The sequence below is a fragment of the Salvia splendens genome, chromosome 1 (assembly GCF_004379255.2).
Source record: "Salvia splendens isolate huo1 chromosome 1, SspV2, whole genome shotgun sequence".
Classification (NCBI taxonomy): Eukaryota; Viridiplantae; Streptophyta; class Magnoliopsida; order Lamiales; family Lamiaceae; genus Salvia; species Salvia splendens.
Genome location: NC_056032.1, coordinates 6,700,544 through 6,722,005, shown reverse-complemented (window position 1 = coordinate 6,722,005; position 21,462 = coordinate 6,700,544). Strand labels below are relative to the sequence as shown.

General features: G+C 36.1%; 3 protein-coding genes across 4 annotated transcripts; 1 reads left to right on the top strand and 2 right to left on the bottom strand.

Moving 5' to 3' along the window:
• The first annotated feature begins 277 nt into the window (after window positions 1-277).
• Window positions 278-5,313, top strand: LOC121810622 (serine/threonine-protein kinase STY8-like). 2 transcript variants are annotated; one of them, XM_042211388.1, is made up of 16 exons: window positions 278-792; window positions 1,338-1,452; window positions 2,094-2,203; window positions 2,289-2,402; window positions 2,675-2,747; window positions 2,816-2,926; window positions 3,006-3,056; window positions 3,256-3,395; window positions 3,489-3,596; window positions 3,674-3,747; window positions 3,946-4,121; window positions 4,210-4,305; window positions 4,384-4,464; window positions 4,580-4,630; window positions 4,766-4,900; window positions 4,965-5,313. In XM_042211388.1, the coding sequence occupies exons 1-16, from the start codon at window positions 608-610 to the stop codon at window positions 4,995-4,997; spliced, it is 1,653 nt and encodes a 550-aa protein (XP_042067322.1). In that variant the 5' UTR covers window positions 278-607; the 3' UTR covers window positions 4,998-5,313. The 2 variants fall into 2 exon arrangements, with proteins under 2 accessions (XP_042067322.1, XP_042067317.1); XM_042211383.1 differs by having other exon boundaries at window positions 4,766-4,906.
• An 8,003-nt stretch (window positions 5,314-13,316) lies between these two features.
• On the bottom strand, window positions 13,317-13,832 carry LOC121798583 (extensin-3-like). Its single transcript, XM_042198052.1, has one exon. The coding sequence runs from the start codon at window positions 13,830-13,832 to the stop codon at window positions 13,317-13,319; it is 516 nt and encodes a 171-aa protein (XP_042053986.1).
• A 5,371-nt stretch (window positions 13,833-19,203) lies between these two features.
• On the bottom strand, window positions 19,204-20,324 carry LOC121810872 (extensin-like). Its single transcript, XM_042211599.1, has 2 exons — window positions 19,540-20,324; window positions 19,204-19,450 (listed from the first exon to the last, which is right to left on the bottom strand). Exon 1 carries the CDS (start codon window positions 20,282-20,284, stop codon window positions 19,556-19,558), a length of 729 nt encoding a protein of 242 aa, XP_042067533.1. The 5' UTR covers window positions 20,285-20,324; the 3' UTR covers window positions 19,204-19,450; window positions 19,540-19,555.
• Window positions 20,325-21,462: the final 1,138 nt, after the last annotated feature.

The window sequence follows — 21,462 nt, the reverse complement described above, 5'->3', positions numbered from 1 at the left end:
GTGGACGCTCTAAAGCGAGTTTTGGATCTGACACTACCGTACTGTGGCTGAAAGTTGAAATGTAACGCGATAAAGAAAAAATAGAGATAGACGAATTTCTTGGTGCCATGATAAAGAAAAAAATAGAGATTGACGAATTTTTAGAGCAGGGATTAAGAACAGTGTAGCTAATTGGGTAAATTTGTGATGTTTTGATCAAATATACACGTGTCATTGGTATGTATTATCAGTTGGCCTTGCATTTTTGGTTTTATATGTAGCAAAGCAAACCCATGGCCATACCCTTTTTCTCCCAAACCGCCCCTCTCTTTCTCTCTCACACACAAATACACACACAGCGCTCAGTCTTCTCACCAGTCTCTGTCCAAAAACCAAAACTGACATTCCTCAGACTTGAAACCAAAACACTTGGAAATTTTCCATCTCTCATCGTACAACAGTAATCATCCGACAAATCTTGTGTCTGCTACAGCAATGGCGGATCTATTTACCTCCTTCCAAATTCACCGAATCCCTACTTTTTAGATTCTACCAACCGTTGGGAATCAAAGATACCGTTTCCGATGGAACTCGCTTAAACCGTCCTCCCTTTTTTTCCTGTACGGACATGGAATTCGCCGAGGAAGTAGGAGAGAGCTCCTCCCCGCCTCGGAGCTACTACGGCAGCGCAAACAACGATGTGATCAGGAATGATGTTTACAATCGCCTAATTGAGAATGGAAATGAGGAGGCGATTAGTAATCCTGATTTCTTCGACCTCTTGGAAGCTCACTTCAATCGCCTTCCTACAAGGTTTGTTGTTAATGTAGTATGTATAATCTCTCTCTTTATGCATTCAATATATGTGTGTTATGATTTGCCATTGAGTTCGAATAATTCATTTACAGTTTTGGCGGTTTTGGGATTTCAGTTGTATGTGGGAGTGTGATTCTTCTAGAGTTTGATTAGAGATTGTTTATATTGAGCTTCACACTTTCCAGATGCTTGGTTATGTGAATTGAGAGGCATGCTTTCACATTGAGCTTCACTAATTCTAATAATTCATTTACAATTTCAGTGTTTTAGAGCGGAAGGGAGACAGAAATTTCAGTTTGTATGATTCTTCTATAGTTTGATGTTCTGTTCCATTTTTTGGGATGTATATATAAGGTCGGGATTTTGTAGTTTATCTCGGGTTTAACATAGTATACGTTATGTCAGTCATTTAGTTTTATTGTATGATATGTTCTCTTAGTTGCTGTCATGTCCAATCTGGTGCTGTGACTTTGATGATTTGGTTTTATTGTGTGCAATCTGGTGCTGTGACATAGATGATTTGATATTATTATGTGTTTCAGTTATGGATTGGATATCAATATGGAAAAAGTTGAAGATGTGTTGTTACATCAGAAGCTTCTTGCTAGTGCGAAGGATCCTGACAATCAACCTGTTTTCCACATTCGTTTTCTAGAGGTACATTTCCATTCCCCATATTTGCATCCTCAAGAGTATTTGTAAGTGTTTGTGCATCCTCAGGAGTGTAACATTAATGGCTCATGGTTTTGATATTATTAGAAGCTTATGGATGCTGATTTTTAAATTGATTGACAGAGAAAGAAGGGAATGGTGGGGGGCAAGGAAACTATTAATGATTATGCAGAAAATTCTCATAAAAAAGTCAGAATGAATTTTGCGTTTGCATTCTTGATATTTTTATGTTTATCCAGTGACTTATTATTTTTTAAGTTGAGAATTAAAGACAGTATTGATATTTTGCTTGCTTTCCCAAATCGAGCATGAAAACATTGAAAATGATGGGAATTGTATCTGGTACTATTTGTTATACCAGATACCAGATTACTTTATCATTGTTGTTCCTCAGAAAGGGGAGTTATCTGCGTTTCGTATTTGTCTGATAACTAGTCTGCAGAGTGTTCAAGGATAGTACTTTTGCTTTCGCGACTACTGCTTTATTGCCAATATCTTTATCATTCATGAGGACATTGGTCCACATCTCTCAAATTTGAGCCGTTTATCTGCACTAATTTAGTATTTGTCAGCATTTTACTTCATGATATGTATCTAATGTATAATCATTTTTTTATACTGCTTAGAATTTTTGCACTAGAGATGATGATTTTGAGGGAGAACAGATTTTAAGTGCTCTCCCTGCCTCATTTCTAGATGATAGTGTCAATAATGGCGTCCTCTTGTCAAATGATAGGTAAGTGAGATTTTAATGAATTGATTATAAATTCTTTTTTTCCCGGTAAAGGCATGATCTTCCAGTATAATTTGCTTGGGAACAGGAATTCTGGGGGTGACTACGAGACTTTTTCTAAGCTTGAGGATCTGAATCTGGAAGTTAGGAAGAATTCCAATGATGTAAACAAGGAAATTTCTCTTGAAGATTTTGCACTAAGGTAGTTTTGCAATCCCTTTCATGATTTTTTCACTTCCACTTTTAGACTCTCAAAGAGATGAAACTTGCATCAGCTGAATCTAGAATTCACTTGAAAACCATGACATGGATCCAACTCAAGATCATATGAGATGGTTTAGGAGAGTTACTTTTATCATTAATATACCAGGAAGATATGTAAAATAGATTCTTTCTTTTCCATCACTTTGATGAGCATTTCCTTCAAGTCAACTAAGCGGTAATAGGATGACCGAAAATCCATGTTCATTGCAGGGAGGAAGCATCACTCTTACCAATTCATGAGATAATATTTTCAACTCTTGACAAGCCAAAACTTCTCAGTCAGGTAAAATTACAGGGTTATTGCTAAATAATCTTTGATTTTACCCCAACTATTTATTTTCTTGTGCCCAGCTATCTGCTTTGCTCTCTGATGCTGGACTAAATATCCGCGAAGCTCATGTTTTTTCAACAACAGATGGCTACTCCTTAGACGTATTTGTTTTCGATGGATGGCATTCTGAGGTATCTTGCTTAAGAGCTTGTGAGATGTGGCATATTTTATGTTGTAGGTTTTTTTTGACTTCTGCAATACTATGATTAGGATACAGAAGGTTTATACAACATTATGAGAAAAGCAATTGCTGAGAGTGAGGTAATTATATTGTTTTCCCATAACAACACTTTGAAAGTTGATATGTTTAAATTCAGTGCCATTCTTCAGTCTGTTATCATGCATTGGCTCTTACGGTTTACTCTTCATATGGTCATCCAATTATTATACAAGAATAGCATTGTTGTTAATGGCTAGTGGTAAATATTGCCTCACAAATCCCCTGCTTTCAATTATCAAGGGTTCGTGGTCTGGTTCTTCGCGATCTCAGTCAATTTTGGAGGAAGCTATTGCTGCACAGAGAAATTCGGAGGATTGGGAAATCGATTGGAGATTGCTGAAGATAGGGGAGAAAATTGCAGCTGGATCTTGTGGAGATCTGTTAGTTCAATGCTGCTGCTCATTAGAATTTGTTGATTTATGTCGGCCCATTTTTTTCCTAGTGCTTATGTCTCTAGTATTCTCACTGACAAGGTATCGTGGAGTATATCTTTGCGAAGACGTTGCTGTGAAGGTCCTAAAATCTGAGCATTTGAATAACTCCCTGCAGGCAGAGTTTGAGCAGGAAATTGCTATTCTAAGGTGGTTCTAGTGTGTTTTTACGAAACCAGGGATTTTTATCCTAAATCTACATTTAAATCCCTTTTATTGGAATGCAGACAGGTACAGCATGACAACGTTGTGCGTTTCATTGGTGCTTGCACAAAGTTGCCACATTTATACATAGTGACAGGTAAAGTCCTTTCAAGAAGAGTAGAGTGGCATACTTTAACTAGCTAGCTTCGCTCAATATTTTCGTTTCTATAACCATACTCTTCAGGGAGTTGAGTTTGCTAAATGGCTTCTTAACATATCTTATTAAATTTACCTGGCATTCTTGTATTGATATCTGAGTTTCCCTAAGATTTATTTGTCTCAATATCATTTCTAGAGTACATGCCCAGAGGGAGCCTTTACGAGTATTTGCATGAGAATCATTCTGCATTGAAGCTCCCACAGTTGCTGAAGTTCGCAATTGACATCTGCAAAGGAATGGAGTACCTACATCAGAAGAATGTTATTCATAGGGATCTGAAGACTGCAAATTTGCTTATGCATACTTCCAATGTGAGTTATTCATAAGAAATTAAAACTTTCAACCTTTTTGTTTTTAGCCCTTTTCCTATCTCTAGAGTTATGATTTGTTTGTTTCAAGGTTGTTAAAGTGGCAGATTTTGGAGTTGCGCGGTTCCAGAACAATGGTGGAGTTATGACAGCAGAAACCGGAACATACCGATGGATGGCCCCAGAGGTACAAGAAAACACATAACATGTGGCTTGACTTGGGTATTTATTTTATGTCTCTTTGATTTTCTCGTTCATTATATAGGTGATAAACCATCAACCATATGACCAAAAAGCAGATGTGTTCAGTTTTGCCATTGTTCTTTGGGAGCTTGTTACAGCCAAGGTGATGTTAAATTGTTGTTTGTATAAGCTTTCTAACTATTTTTTGAAGAATTTTCAATGAACAAGTTCAAGGGCAAGGCTTTATTCATCCTTGCTTCCTTTTCTTTCCATTACAGGTACCTTATGATAACATGACTCCTCTACAAGCTGCCTTGGGAGTGCGACAGGTCCGTGAACTACTTTCTGTGATACGCTATTGAATTGATTGAACATAGGAATATTGAATTCACATTCAACATAGGCTTTGATTCTAAGATGTGCATAGTTATGTATTGACTTGGTGTTTCTTATACATTTGCTAGGGTCTTCGACCAGAACTCCCGATAAATGCACACCCCAAAATACTAAGCCTGATGCAGAGATGCTGGGAAGCCATTCCTAGCAAACGCCCTTCGTTCAGTGAGATCAGAAGTGAGATGGAGGCGCTCCAGCAAGAAGTAAATGTATGCGCTTATAAATTCATTCAACAAAACGGTGAATAACGTGTTGCCAAATTTGCAGGATGCTCGAGATGCTGCGCCTAATGGCTCCTGACATCTATCTACAATCGACACGGTTTGATACTATCTAACGAGTAAGTGCTTCTTTAATTTTCCACATACTAAAGGTAAATGCCCCTGATATATATACTTATACATGGAACTGACACTCTTTGGGAAAAGATAAGTATATTTGTAATATAAATCATAGTAGTTGGTATGATGCAGTTTTGGATAGGAAGCTAACACCAATTTCACTACCTGTAAACAAAGTGAGTGTTTTCCACAGTTTGAGGAATGCAAATCTCTCACAATCACAATATGGATTTCACAAATATTATTCATATTTATATTTGTTTTATTCTATTGAATATGGTTTATGTCCAATTTGAATGACGGAATATGAATGATTTATATATGGTGATGGATGTGTATAGTAATTTTCTACTACTGTAGAAAGAGAATAGCAAATTCAATCTAATTTTGAATGTTGAATTAGATCCAATCTTCGAAGTGTTTAGTAACGTTTTGATTTTTCGAAGCATATTGTTTGAGTTGTTCGTGTATTGCCAATTTCAGCGTCACACGTCTATTGCAATTTTTACTTGTCAGAACAAAAGTTCAATATTTGGGATTTAAAGTGCAACTATCTTTTATGGCAGAGCTTTTTTTGCTCAAAATTTTAAATGTTTACTATGTACGTCTTATATTACATTATTGATTTAGTAAACACGTAAAATGATTTTTGATGGCGTGCACGCATGCAATGATAAAATTCTCTTGGCTTTTAAATTGAAACTACACATTACTAGTATTATAATTTCACCAATCACGTACAATCGCACGTTACCTTCGCTAGTACAATAAAATTACTATAGGAATGCAACATCAACTTGTCCTTTTCAAGTAGTCAAACTTTCCTAATTTCCCAAATGGTGAAGGCTTTTACTCTTCAATGAAATGACATGAAATCAAGAATTCATAATTCTAGTTTGGGTAAGGCCCACATTGAATTTAAGGCAATTGGAAAAGTTTTTGGAATTTCAAAATGTAAGGGTTGGGTTGTCTTTTGATAGTAACAATTTAACCATACGTCTTTGGTTCCATATAGACGAATAGGAAATTAAAGATGATAGCTGCTTTTTCTTCTTTACTTACCATACGTTTCAAACTATACTAAAACATTAACAAATTAAATTAAAGAAGATGTTGAAAAACGATAACACGTCTTCTCAATGAATTTTGTTTTGCAATTATAATATCCCCAATTTGTTTAGCAATTTTTTTTATCTGCACATGTACTCTAACACATTTTTATTTTTATCACCGAAATAATTATGAATGTATAGTTATAACATTCTTGATATCGTATAAACATACTCATTGTGTTATTCTAAAACTCGTTAGTCAATAAAATTGTTTTGTATTTGTAATATCCACGGGCTTTCTCTTTCTTGTAGAATAAGAATAACTTTATTTCAAAATAGTTGGTCAATAAAATTGACAATCCGAAGTTATACTACTATAAATTTCAACACGGTTATATTTGTATATTTATAGATATATGTTATTTAGTCTTTTTTTTCCATGAACATTAATTGTCAAGCAATAGGTCCACGTAGTCGATGTAGACTGTAGTCCGAATATTTAATATTTTACCAAACAAACTATTACTATTATTATTCAACATACACTACAAATTATTGATTATGACTTAAATTAAATTGTTCTCTACAACAAGTCTTTTAGCTGGACTTTAATGTCTCGTCGCTTACTGGAAATATTGTGAGCTTAGTTAGTCATCATATCTAACTTTCAAAAATCTTTGCTTCTTCAATAGCGTAACGGTTTCAACATCACATCACTTGTAGTTCATACTGAGAGTTCCAAGAAGGATTTTGGACTCTCTCTCTCTCAAATAATGACTCATTTTACTACTCCCTGCATCTCAAGAAAGATGATGTGGAAAATCATAACACGAAACATATAGAATAAGGAGGATTGAGAGAGAAGAAAAATCTTCATTTATGAATCAATCAAGTTACATTGAAAAAGCTAGATCACTATTTATACACAAAGCTAGATATTTTGGAGAAACAACTAACTCCTAACTAACTTCATAACAAACTTCTTAACTAACTATATGATGACTAAGCGCCTAATCACTACCAACACGACGCTGACTCGGCATGTTTCACATCTCACGCAAGCTTTCGTTCTTCCTTTTCATGCACATGCTTTCTCTCCTTTATGCATACCAGCTCTCTGCCTATGTCTTCATTCTCCATCTTTCACATTCCCCTTCAAGATGGATTGTAGAGGCTTTCGAAATTCATCTTGCTCAATATAGAGTGGAAAGCCATCGGCCCCAAAGGCTTAGTAAAAATGTCAGGAACTTGCAGATTGTTTCTGATATGTAAAGGCTTGATCACTCCTTCTAAGTATTTTTCCTCACAGTGTGACAATCTATCTCAATGTGTTTAGTTCTTTCATGGAATACCGGATTAGAACATATATGTATGGCTGATTGATTATCACAATATAAAGGGACATCCTTTTCAACCTTAACTCCAAAGTTAGCTAAGAGTGCCACTGACCAGACAACTTCACAAGTAGCTTGTGCCATCGCACTATATTCGGCTTCTACTGAGGATCTGGAAACGGTGTTCTGCTTCTTGGCTTTCCAAGATATCAAAGAGCTTCCAAGATATAGACAATAGCATGTCATTGACTTCCTTGTGTCTTGACATAATGCCCAATCTGCATCAGAGAAGATGCTAAGATTCACTTTGCAGTTGCTAGAGTAGAATAAGCCATGGCCTGGAGATCCCTTCAATTATCTTAAGACTTTCTCTGCAGCTTCCCAATGTTCATCAGTAGGGCTAGCTACATATTGACTCAATTTATGTACAACAAATGTTACATCAGGTCTGGTGATGCACAGGTACAACAGCCTGCCAATTAGCCTTCTATATTTTGATGCATCTTCCAAAGGTTTTCCTAAATCTACTCTCAGTTTCTTATGAGGATCCATAGGCACTGCAGATGGTTTGCATTCTCCCATTACAGTATCTCTCAGCAAATCCATAACATATTTTCTCTGAGAAATCAGGATTCCCTTCTTGTTTCTAGCTATCTTAACTCCTAGGAAATATTTAGGGACTCCCAAATCTTTAAACTTGAAGTGTTGAGATAGAAAATCTTTGAAGCTCTCTGTCATTTCAGGATCAGTTGTGGCTACTAGAATATCATCAACATACACAACAATGCCAAAGAAATCAGTGTGATCATGCTTGAAAAAGAAAGAATGGTTTGATGCAGACTGTTGTGGACCAAATCCTTTCAAGACTTGAGAGAATTTCAAGTACCATTGCCTAGATGCATGTTTTAAACCATATAGAGACTTCTTAAGCTTGCAAACTAATGTTGATTGGGAATTTGCCCCTTCAACAGTCTGCCAGTCAGCCTTGAAGCCCGGGGGAAGAGTCACATATATATCTTCTTCTAGATCTCCATATAAGAAAGCATTGTTGATATCAAGGTGAGTCAAGGACCATCCTTTACTGCAGCAAGAGCTAATAATAGTTTGACAGTAGTCAACTTTGCAACAGGAGAGAAGGTATCTAGAAAGTCCACACCTTCCAATTGGATGAAGCCTTTTGCCATAAGCCTTGCTTTGTACCTTTCCACTGATGCATCTGGGTTGAATTTTGCTTTGTAAACCCATTTGCAATCAATGGGTACCTTCCCCGGTGGCAAAACAGTAATGAACCATGTATCAGTTCTCAGAAAAGCAGACAACTCATCTTGCATTGCTTGCTGCCACTCAGGGTATTGGGAGGCTTGTTTATATGTGGTTGGCTCATAGATAGCAGACATGATAATGATATATTTGAGATATTCGGGAGAGAGCTTTGATAGGCTGAAGTATGAGGAGACTGGATAAGGTGAAGTGGAGCTCACAGAATTCCAGATAAAGTCAGTGAGGTGAGATGGTGGCTTTATTGTTCTTCCAGATTTAGAAATGGTCTTTTCTGGACAGGAGGTGGATGAGGGATAGATAGGTGTGGAAGAGGGAAGGTTATTATCATTATCAGATGGAACAATAACATGTGAGTGTTGAGTTACTGTTGTGTTTTCAGAAGATGGAAACTGAGATGGGGACAAATGGGAGAAAGGAAAAACATCTTCATGAAAAACAACATCTCTTGTGAAAAATTATTGCAAAGTCACTAAATCCAACAATTTATAACCCCTAAAATCTGATGGATATCCCAGAAGAACACATTTACTTGCTCTAGGGGAGAACTTGTCTCTGCCTCTCTGCAAAGTGGAGTCATAGCAGAGGCATCTATTACTCTCAAATGTGAGTATGATGGTGTTTTCTGGAAGAGAATTTGAAAGGGAGTGGAGTTATTTGGTAAAACTGAGGAAGGAATTCTGTTTAGGAGATAAGATGCATTGAGAATGCAGTCCCCCCAGAAGTGAATGAGCAAGAAAGATTGAAAAAGCAGACTCCTACCAACATTCAACAAGTGCTGGTGTTTTCTTTCTACCATGGCATTTTGTTGGGGAGTTTCAACACATGAGTGGTGTATAATAGTGCCAAATGAAGAGTATAAAGAAGGGATATTGAATTCAGGAGCATTGTCATAACGAATGGCTTTGATTTTCTTGCCAAACTGAGTGAAAACTGTATTGAAGAACTGAGGCAAAATAGCCCCAGCATCTGATTTGTTTTGCATCTGAAAAGTCCAAACAAACCTAGAGCAGTCATCTACTAAAGTAAGGAAGTATTTGAACCCTTGATTAGTAGAAGGACTGAAAGGACCCCATGTATCACAATGAACAAGATCAAAACAACTTTCTGCTATACTGTCTGATCTTGTGAAAGAGAGATGTTTTTGTTTTGCAAGGGGGACAAACTTAACACAGAGAAGTATTGGTTTTATTTGGAAAATGAAGAACATCAGACATGGATTTCAACTTGGCATATGATAAATGCCCCAATCTCTTGTACCATACATCAATGTTAGCAACAAGATTAACAGAAGGAATTACAGCAGAAGTGGAAAAAGAATTAAAAATAACTGGAAAAGATGAAGGAATTGAAGAACCTTTATTATCTTCTAAATCAGGAAGCTCTAGAGTGTATAGATTGCCTATTCGGCTACCCCTCCCAATCACAATTGCCTGAGAAACATCCTGAATTTCAAAGGAATTATGAGTGAAAATGACAGTACATGGAAGTGAGGAGGTTAAGGAACTTATAGAGATGAGATTGAAGCTGAAACTAGGGACATAGAGAACAGAAGATAGAGTAATATATGAGTTCAAAATGATAGAACCAATGTGTGTAACTAGAGCAGTTGCACCATTGGGAAGATGCACAAAGGCATTTTTTATGGCTGAATAGTTGTTAAACATTGACAAATCACAACAAACATGGTGAGTGGCTCCTGTGTCTAAGAGCCAATGTGGATTTGATGTAGTGACTGAAGCAATGAAATGAATGAAAGAAATAGTACATGTGAAGGAGTTTATGGAGGGATTATTTGGTGCGGCAGAAGATGAAGATAAAAAAGGTGTAGGTGTTGATGGTGAGGATTGAGTGGCAGTAGCAGCAAGTTGAGATTGCAGTAGACTGATGAGCTGCTGACATTGGCATAACAGTAGAGATAGCAGAGCTATTACATGAATCATCAAAGCTATTCTCCACAAAGTTCACATACTTGGAAAAATTGATATCCTTAGCATTGAATTTCCCTTTTCCTTTGCCAACACTTGGAGGAAATCCATGGAGTGCAAAGCATTTGTCTACTGTGTGGTTAGTCTTGCCACAATGAGAGCACAACCGACTCCTATTGTATGATTGAGCAGCATTTGCAGAATATAGTTGCTCACTCATTGAAGGAGCAATAGCAGGGGAGACATTACCATCAATTGTGCGTTGTCTCTCTTCCTGCAAAACAAGAGAGAAAACCTTGGATAAAGGAGGTGTAGGAATCATAGATAGAATGCTTGATCGGATCTGAGAAAAACTGGAGTTGAGCCCAATCAGAAATTGCATGCTACATTCCTCCTCCTGATATGTGTGCCATTTGGATGCACTGTTGCATCGACAAGTGCCACAAATACACCAAGCAATCGGCTGAGAATGTCTATATTCATCCCATAGAATTCGCAGATTTGTGAAATAGGTGTTAACATCATCATGCCCTTGCGTGAGAGACATGATCTTCTGCCTTAGTTGATACCATGTGGAAAATCATAACACGAAACATATAGAATAAGGATTGAGAGAGAAGAAACATATCTTCATTTATGAATCAATCAAGTTACAATGAAAAAGTTAGATCACTATTTATACACAAAGCTAGATATTTTGGAGAAACAACTAACTCCTGACTAACTTCATAACAAACTTCTTAACTAACTTTTTAACTATATGATGACTAAGTGCCTAGTCACTGCCAACACGACGCTGACTCAGCATGTTTCACATCTCACGCAAGCTTCCGTTCTTCCTTTTCATGCACATGCTTTCTCTCCTTTATGCATACCAGCTCTCTGCCTCTGTCTTCATTCTCCATCTTTCACAGATGACCCCTTCCTTGGGCGGCACAGGATTTTGTGCAATTTTATTTTATGTGTTAAGTGGAGAGAGGGAATAAAGTAGAGATAAAGGTGTTTTCATTTTTAGTAATGGGTCATCTTGGTTGGGATAAACAAAAAAAGGAAAGTGGGTCATCTTCGGTGGGACGGAGGGAATAGTATTTTGGTTGGGATAAAGAAAAAAAGGAAAGTGAATCATCTTCGGTGGGACGAAGGGAGTAGTATTTTAGAACAATAGCAGATTAAAATTTTATTTATTTATTTTTTATTTTTTTGATAAGTAAATACAAACTCTATTGAATCATTATACTCATATTCTATTATCAAACTAAAACATAAAAGTGATATCCTCATTCCACTAACTTTTTATATCCATTTTTCTTATAGAGTCACAATTTCTTAAAACTCGCGATGAGTCAAAACAAGTCTTTAAATCGCGGACGAAGAGTATTATACATCATATCTAATTACAATTGTTTAATTTAATTGAAAATATATTAGAACAAATGCAACGGCGCGTTTAAGATGGCCGACCGTGTAGTTTATATTAACTTTAATTTAATTGAAAATTGACTGATCGATCTTGTTATTACACTGATTATGAATATCACATTTTTATACCAAAATTTAAAAGTGTAGTTTATACATCATTTTTATAAACTAGACAATGCGTAAAAATGATATTGTTATATTGAATTCATCTTCAATATAATACTCCCTGCTTTGAATATTCGATATGATAGGTGTAGAAGGTGTACACGTGGATTTGAACTATATATTGAGAGGTGAATATTTCTTCTTTTTTTTATCGTGTGACAAATTTCACCCTGCTTTCGCGAATTGAATTATTGTTATTCTTTTCGTCCCAACTAAGTTGAGTCACTTCTTTTATGCACTCGTCTTGTAAAAAATATAAAAAATAGTTAAAGTGAATATATAATAAAGTAAAAGCGAGAATAATGAAGATAAGACTCTTCTTTATATTATTCTTGCTTTTACTATTTATTACGATTTTTTCAAAACGAGTGCAAAAAAGAAGTGATTCAACTTAGTCGGGAAGTGATGAGTGCTATATTTTAGTATACATGTGAAAGGTTTTCATTGATCGGCAACTAAAAACAGTATGCTATAAAAATTGTAACACCCGTACATTTAATTTATGGGTAATTAATCGTATACTATTCTAATATGTACTTTCATGAAAAAATCCCTGAAAATAACATCCATGCATGCCCTTTAACTTCTGTTATGTAATTATTAATTAACTAGGAACCCTTATCTAATATTTATATACTACTACTATAGTTCGAGAATAAATTTCCAAATTACATTTATGCTTATTATTCATCTAAATTAACTAGGAACCCTCGCCTAATAAATTACACGGCCGATGGTCCTTATTTTATACTTCTAGTAGGATAAAATTATTTTTATATGAACCAGACCCTATAATGCGCCCTCCGTCCTTAATAATTGGTACCATTTGACCCGGCACGAGTTTTTGGGGACGGACAAAAATGTAAATAAGTGATAAATTTTCAGGAACAAAGGGAGTACTAGGTAGCTAGAAAAAAGATGACATAAAATTATATTTATTCAAGAACAATAACAACAGCTCACACAAAAGAAACACACCAAGTACATAAAACACGTAAAATCACGCATGTTACCATGCAACAACACTTCATATGAAATAAAAAAGTGTCCCTTATTTTCACAAAACATATTAAGTAAAATTCCAATGTATCTCCCTCACTGCCTAGTAGTGAGGCGGTGGAGGGGACTTGTACTTGTAAACCAGTGGCGGTGGCGGCGGGGATTTGTATTTGTAAACCGGTGGTGGGGATTTGTATTTGTAAACCGGTGGTGGTGGTGGCGGAGGAGACTTATAAACATATGGTTTCTTCGGAGGTGGTGGAGGAGGAGGTGATTTGTACTCGTAGTGCTTCTTTGGTGGTGGTGGAGGTGGTGGCGATTTGTATTCGTATTGCTTCTTAGGAGGCGGTGGAGGTGGTGGTGATTTGTATTCGTATTGCTTTATAGGAGGCGGTGGTGGCGGAGGGGATTTGTAGTAGTAGGGTTTCTTGGGAGGTGGCGGTGGAGGAGGTGATTTGTAGACGTAAGGTTTCTTTGGAGGCGGCGGTGAGTATTTCTTCACCGGTGGCGGTGGAGAAGCATACTTATAATCGTCGGCTGTGGTTTGGGAAGGGAAGCTAATTAGAGACACTAATACCACTAAAAGAGTGGTAATTAGTGAGGCCATTCTCTTCCCCATTTTTGGTTACAATGAAATTTAACTTAGATTTCACCTCTTTAAGTAGATTTAGATTTCACCTCTTTAACTCAAGCCTACGTCAATAAATTGCCTACATAACATACATTTTTCAACATTTGGAAAAAAGTACTTCATATTTTAATATTAATCGGTGTTGAATGACTTACTATACAAATTAAACCAGGGAAGCATTAATTCTATGGGGCTTTTTTCTCACACGCATCAAAATCAACCGGCAACTTTGTCAACAATTAGCAATAATAGGAAATCTTGGGGTAGATCTTGATTAATTTGTTTGAAATGTAGTATTGATTAAGCTGAAGTTTTTTTTTTTACAGTTTAGAATTGTTCAAACATCTTTTTAAATCAAGTAATTTGTTATGCAGGATAAAAACATAATAATTGAAATTTTGTTAATCTTGAACTTCGCCCTTGAAATAAAAAATACTCCTCATCCGTCTACAATCATCTTGTTCCATTTTTTACTATTCATAAAAATACTCCAATAATTTCTTATTTATATCTTTCTCTCATTTGATCAATTTTGAATTAAAGCACGTCCTATATATCAACAGCTATATAAGATTGTTGGTATTTGACAAAATAAATAATATGAGTATTAAAACATAAGCTAAATGTCGGTTTGTTTACGTTGCACTTGCGTAGGTAACAAAATAAGCTTGGATGTTAGAATTGATCAAAAAACAACACAGAAAGAAAAAAACATACAAACTTTAGTAATTAATCATATAAAATCAATTAAACTAAGTACGTACATATGAACTTGAATTGATTATATGTACATAATAAAACTAATTAACTACAGTTATCCTACTTGCCAGTTTTATAGTGTCGTCCACTTTCAAAATTTTAAATATTAAATTGTTACGTTGTGTAGTTGTAATAAATTAAGATAGGATTTTAGAATTCGATAAAGAATAAAATTTAAATAAAAAACTCAACAAACTTAAGTAATAATCATATAAATTCAGTAAAACTAATTGTATGACAATGATTTATGAACTGTGAACTAATTGTTCTATTATAATAAATATAATAAAATATTTATTTATGGATGAATAGTGCCGCTTGCAAGAAACTTGATTTTGTGACTTCTGCTTCTGCAGACTGCTACCGTGCTACGTTAATTACTAACCAAAACTAGTCTTAGTATTTATTGTTTTTGGGCCTAAATATATTTTAAATATAAAATATAATTTAATAAAACTACTTAATAATGTTCCTAGACGGTAAAATTATTAACTATACAGTATGATATTGATATGGGATACTATAATATTAAAAATGGTAGTAATAAGATTTTATTTTTTTATGTATATATAAACGTACCTGTACTGCTAGTGACTTGAAGTCAACAAAGAATACCTAATCTCAGTAGAATAATTCAATTTGTTAAAGGTCCAGTCAATTTCTATCATGTAATTTAATGCATTGTTATTTTCGCTATATATATTTTTAATTTTAATTTTACTTTTACTAATTCTTATCTCATCTAGAATATTTTTGTTCACTTTTCTAATTGACAATTTCCATAATTAGGTACGCATTCTCTTAATTTATTTTGGGAAAAAGAGGGAAAATAAAACTCGCACATATACTTAATTTGAGTTCCTCCTTTATTTTATCTCCTTATCTTTATACAAGAAATTTCATTGGTTTTTGTTTGATGTTTCTTATTTTCACTCCCATAAGAACAAATTATATGGAGTAGTATTTAATTTTTTTCTCTACGAATAAGAGAGGATCAAACTGTATATTTGTAGACGTTTTATTTCATTAATTTTAGTCCAGGATTTTCATTTCATTGGGAGAAAATGTTGTTAAAATATAGTATAAAAAACTTTATGTGTTTGTTCTATTTGCTTGTATTCATATAAAATAGGAGTAATTGAAACTTTGTGATAGATCCATGAAAAATGAAATATGAAAAGTTAGAAACGAAAATAGAAATGTAAAGTTACCAATGACACACATCCACGTACCCACACAATGACATCCAACCAACTCCTTGTAGATTTTCATGATCAAAGAGCTAAAACTGTTTCTATATCTTAAAATAGAAATGAATTTTAATTAGTACTGCTTCATGCCATTTATAATTTTGTTTATTTTTTTTAACCGGAGGTAGTATATTTATTCAATAGAAAAAAATTATCTTGGAGTAAACACTTTAATGTTTTTTTTAAAGTGGGTGGGTGAACTACTTTTGGGAAATATCCTTATTATTTTCTTTGATAACAATAATCCAAGCTAGTCTTCAGTTAATTTTAAGCTTATGTACCATCTTATTCTTTAAATTTTTTATTTTAGATTTACTTATCTCACTTCAATTTTGCATCATTTGATAGTATTATATTTATAATTAGCTAGATCTCACATTTTATTAACACATTCCATAATTTATAATAGTATTTGTATGGAGTACTACTATTTAATTTATTTATCTATTATTTTAATTTCCCTTATTTTAGGCCAAGATTTTGTTTTCCACTTGATGACCAAGGAGGGGAGGGACATGCCCACCGGTTCCGGAACCGTGGCCATTTTCCCGAACCGGAACCGTCGGAATTCGGGTCGCGGTCCGGTTCCGGTTCAAGATATTTCGAACCGGAACCGTCACCGAACCGGCGGTTCCGGACGGTTCGGAACCGGCGGTTAACCGGCGGAACCGCCGGTTCGGGCGCGTATTTCAAGGCGTGTGGATGGGGCAGACCGGCGGCAGCTTTTCAGCTGAAAAACCGGCCGGTTCCGGCGGTTTTTGGGTCGTGAACCGGCGGTTAACCGTGAAAACCGGCGGTTAACCGCCGGTTCAGGGGGTTCCGGTTGCGGCGCGAGAAACGAGGCGACATGACGCAGCTTTTGCAGACGGTTTCGTTGACCGAACCGGCGGTTTTGTCCCGGAAACCGGCGGTTTTGCCCGGAAACCGGCGGTTCCGGCGGTTTTCCGCCAAAAACCGCCGGTTTTGCCGAAAATTCATTTTTTTTTCAAATTTCAAATTCGAATTCTTCCATTTTCTCCCCCATTTTTATCTATAAATACCCCCCTTCCGAGTCCCACGAGGCGACGACACTTTTAAATTATATTATATTGTTGTATGTTGTTGTATTGTATACTTATGTATTGTAAATTGTAATGTATCGTTGTCCGTTACAACTCAAAATCAATAAAATTTATTTCATTTTCTCCTTATTCGTCTTATTTGTGCTTGAATTATGCATTGTCTTGTTCCGATTTATTGTATAAAGCCAAATTTCAAATTTAAAAAAAAAATATTGAACCGGCAAAAACGCCGGTTCGAAAACCGGAAAACCGGCGGTTCCGAACCGGAACCGGAACCGCCGGTTTTCGAACCGGAACAGTGAAATAGCCTCACGGTTCGGTTCCGGTTCCGCCATCGACCGAACCGGAACTGGCGGTTCCGAACCGGAACCGCCGGTTCGTGAACCGTGGGCAACAATAGAGGGGACTGCTCTTTCTGTCAGGAAATTATATTATTTCCACGTGTACAAGTGGACTGAGTAATTTAAAGAATAAATTAAACGTTGACGATGTGTTCATTAACAAGCCATGAAGCCATAATAATGATATTATGGAGCCGGCTTGCAAACAAGCCACTTTAATCAAAATTTAATAAAAATTCTAGTGTATTTAAAGAAGCTTATTAATTAAAACAGTTTAGTCTATATACTCCATTTATTACTCCATGAAAGTAACGTAATTCAATATTTATGTTATTTATCAATTTTTTAAATATATTTCAAATAAATTTAAAATTCCTGTAAATTAGATTTATGATTTATTAATCGCAGTGAACTTAGTACTACTTAATAGACAAAATTTGAAGTTCTGTTTATTTCATCATTACTATTATTAACTGTATGGAGTAACTTTTTTTACGATATTAATGCACTAAAATCAGAAGAAAAAGCTTCATAATATTGAAAATTGTGAATTAACTTTATACTCGTCTTCCACCGCTAAGAGCATCCACAACCGTGCTCTTGCCAGCGGCACGGTTGTGGGCCCGGGCGGTACTATTCATGCCTGCTCTTTGGCAAGAGCACAACACCCACAACTGTGCTCTTCCGCAAGGACGAGCACAATTAATATAAAATTCAATTACACAAAAACATTTCCATAATATTAAAATTCATTTAAAACCCACAATAAATATTACAAATGACAAATAAAATTAAACATTGCATAATTAAAATCCTAAAAATTAAAAATTACATAATTAAAATCCTAAAAATTAAAAATTACATAATTAAAATCCTAAAAATTAAAAATGACACTACTTGTTGCCGAATTTCGCCCACATGTGGTTGATTAGGTCTTCTTGCCGAGTTGTCGGATGGCACACGTACACTTCTGCAACGCCGTGATACTTTGCCGGCCGGCTGCATCTACACCTGTTTGAAAGTATTCAACACGTGCGGACAATGTGTTGACAATTCGCATGAACAAGCGATTTGACATGCGAAAACGGCGCCTGAAGTAATCTGCCGGAAAACGCGGCTGGTCGGCAAAGTAGTCGGCAACGAGCCTTTCGTGGGCTCCCTCCCGGTCACGATGGATGTACCGTCGATTTGATCTGGTTCGTTGAGGAGGAGGAGCAGGGGTATTCGCCGCGACATATGCTTCGTAAGCGGCACGATGTTGTTCGTAGTATTCTTGTTCTTCGCGTTCCGCTTCCGCCATAATATGGGTGAAATCCATTTGAGATTTTGAGTGGGTGATGAATGTGTTGATAGTTTGTATGAGAATTATGAATGAGAGATGAATGAGAGATGATTTGATGTGATAAATGGATGATGAATGTGTGTATTTATAGATGATTTTGGGGAAAAAAAAAAATAAAAAAAAATCAAAAAAATTCAGAAAAAACGGGAAAAAAACGGCCATATTTTTGGGATTTGGAAAATATTTTTTTTTTATTTTTTAGCATTATTTATAATTAAATACCGATTTTTAAAAAAAAATAAAAAAAAGTTTAAACACAACGGCTATGCCGTTGACGAATGGGAGCGCGCCACGTGTGCGTCCGCTGGCACGGACGTGCTCGATACATCGAGCAGCGCCGTGCCAGCGGCGCGGCTGCAGCGGCGGCGGTCCTGCGCCTTGCCAACGGCGCGGACGGCGGTGGCGTCTTTCGCCACCACTGCGGATGCTCTAAATCTGTTATTCTAATGTCTAATATTTTCATCATTATAATTTAGCTTCGTAAATTTATGGATTAGCCTTAAAATTGGTAAATAATTATATTATAGACTTTTATTAATTTTCACTGATCAGTACTTACTACTTAATACTAATAGAAATTGATTTAATAGAGAGAGAGAGGGGATATTGAGAAAAGTAGAAAAGGAACACCATTTATAGAATTGAACAATATAGAAAATATGAAATTACAGAAACATGGGAACATTTTGCACTAAACATCAAACAAACACACAAAATAAAATATGGAAAGAGCGTCTGCCTTTGGCTTATTGCTAATAATATAGTTTTCCTCATTTAATTTTTCTTCTCCTCATGCATGGATCCATCTCTTTCAGTCCACAGCCACGTTGTCTTTTTCAGACATTCCCATATCCTGCATAGGTAATAAATTAATCCTTTCTTAAAATATCAGCTTTTTAAAATATATATCTATAATCTTAATTTGTGGTAAAAGCAACTTACATTGAATATTCGCTGATCAGTAGTGGTGAGGAGGAGGTGGAGAAGAGTAGTAGTATGGCTTGTGCTCCGGCGGCGGTGGAGATTTGTACTTGTAGACCGGGGTTGGTGGTGGTGGTGACTTGTATTTGTACACTGGAGTTGGCGGTGGAGGAGACTTGTACTTGTACACCGGGGTTGGGGGTGGGGGTGACTTGTACTTGTAGACGGGTGTTGGTGGAGGAGGGTACTTGTACTTGTACACCGGGGTTGGTGGTGGTGGTGATTTGTACTTGTAGACGGGTGTTGGGGGAGGAGGGGACTTGTAAACATACGGGTGCTTAGGTGGTGGAGGAGACTTGTATTTGTACACCGGTGTTGGTGGTGGTGGTGACTTGTATTTGTACACGGGAGTTGGTGGTGGTGGTGACTTGTACACGTACGGGTGCTTAGGTGGCGGTGGTGGAGACTTGTACTTGTACACCGGGGTCGGTGGTGGTGGTGATTTGTACTCGTAGTGGTGCTTAGGTGGCGGTGGGGATGAGTAGTGGTATGGTGGTGGGGGGGAGTGCACTGGCGGCGGTGGGGACGAGTAGTGGTATGGTGGTGGAGGAGAGTGCACTGGCGGTGGCGGGGATGAGTAGTGGTATGGTGGTGGAGGAGAAGCGTAGTGGTAGTTAGCATTGGCTATTGCCGGCAAGAAGATGGCAAGAGCTGCCACCACCAAAGTGGTGGTGAGAGAAGAAGCCATGTTTGCTTTTGTTCCCATCTTTAGGATTTTGGAGTTTGTTGGTGTTTCTACTTCACCACTTCCACCCCTTTTTATAGCTTCGGTTTAACCATTGTTAATTTTATTTTTTATTAGGTGAATCGTGAAAATTTGAGTAATACAGCTTTATTTAATTGTTTAAGTTAATTTCTTGATTGGCTGTCGATAAATTATTTTATAAATTGACTAGGAATAGTTTATGAAAGTTGCTAGTAGCGTTTGTTTGTTAGTTAGTGACATTTCCAATAATTCACACGGAAAAGTCTTCATCTTCTTCTTTTTATACATATATCACTTACTCTATTTTATTTTCTTTACTATGTATATACGGAGTATGTACTTGTACTACTATATTATGAGATTAGATATTCATAGTTGAGCATATACATCGTTGAAAATGAAATTGATAGGAAATTTGGCTGATGTAATTTAACTAAATACGTATATGGGAAGGGGGACCAAATTGCCAGTGGGTCGTGCTATTCATATTTGCAGGAATATTCTCCATTGAATAATGAGAAAAAAGTTTAAATTTAAACAGCTTTGTACTTCCAAATTTTTTTTATCAATACTCCCTCGGTCCCCAAAGAGTATGAACTTTGGGTTCAGCACGAGTGTTAATGCATTATTGGTAAAGTAAGAGAGGGATAGATAGAGAAAGTTTTTTAAGTATTGTTAATGGAGAATAGGTCACACCTCATTAAAGAGAGAAGAGTTTTCAAAATTGGAATGTTCATACTCTTTGGGAACTGACGAAAAAGTAAATAGTGCATACTCTTCAGAGACGGATGGAGTATTAATTAGCGGAATAATTCATTTCGGGGTTATTCTCAAAATCATCCTTGCTTAAAAGATATGTATATTGATAATTATGCCTCTATAGTAATTTTTAATATTGTCATAAAGCAATCAATACACTATATATTGACTGAAATTGATCATATATAGATTTTTTTTATGAATAAAGGAGTCGGCTCGAGCCATCTTGGCGAGCAAGAAGTCCAAAAAAACAGAGTTGAAAATAGACAAAAGGTACAAGAAAAGATGCTAATCTAATCTAAAGGAAAAGCCAACAAAACTAATCTACCAGAAAGCTAACATGAGCAACCTCTATCACAGAAGCAAACCACCATGCAAAATGAGCCAAGACTCATCACAAGCAGCTACAAAAAGAACAG

Bases quoted from the DNA above. Each gene is read 5' to 3' on its own strand.
- LOC121810622 (XM_042211383.1), top strand. From the start codon at position 608: ATGGAATTCGCCGAGGAAGTAGGAGAGAGCTCCTCCCCGCCTCGGAGC. The intron at 2,204-2,288 runs GTAAGTGAGATT...GCTTGGGAACAG, and splicing joins GTCCTCTTGTCAAATGATAG to GAATTCTGGGGGTGACTACG. The intron at 4,465-4,579 runs GTGATGTTAAAT...TTTCCATTACAG, and splicing joins GGGAGCTTGTTACAGCCAAG to GTACCTTATGATAACATGAC.
- LOC121798583 (XM_042198052.1), bottom strand. From the start codon at position 13,832: ATGGGGAAGAGAATGGCCTCACTAATTACCACTCTTTTAGTGGTATTA.
- LOC121810872 (XM_042211599.1), bottom strand. From the start codon at position 20,284: ATGGGAACAAAAGCAAACATGGCTTCTTCTCTCACCACCACTTTGGTG.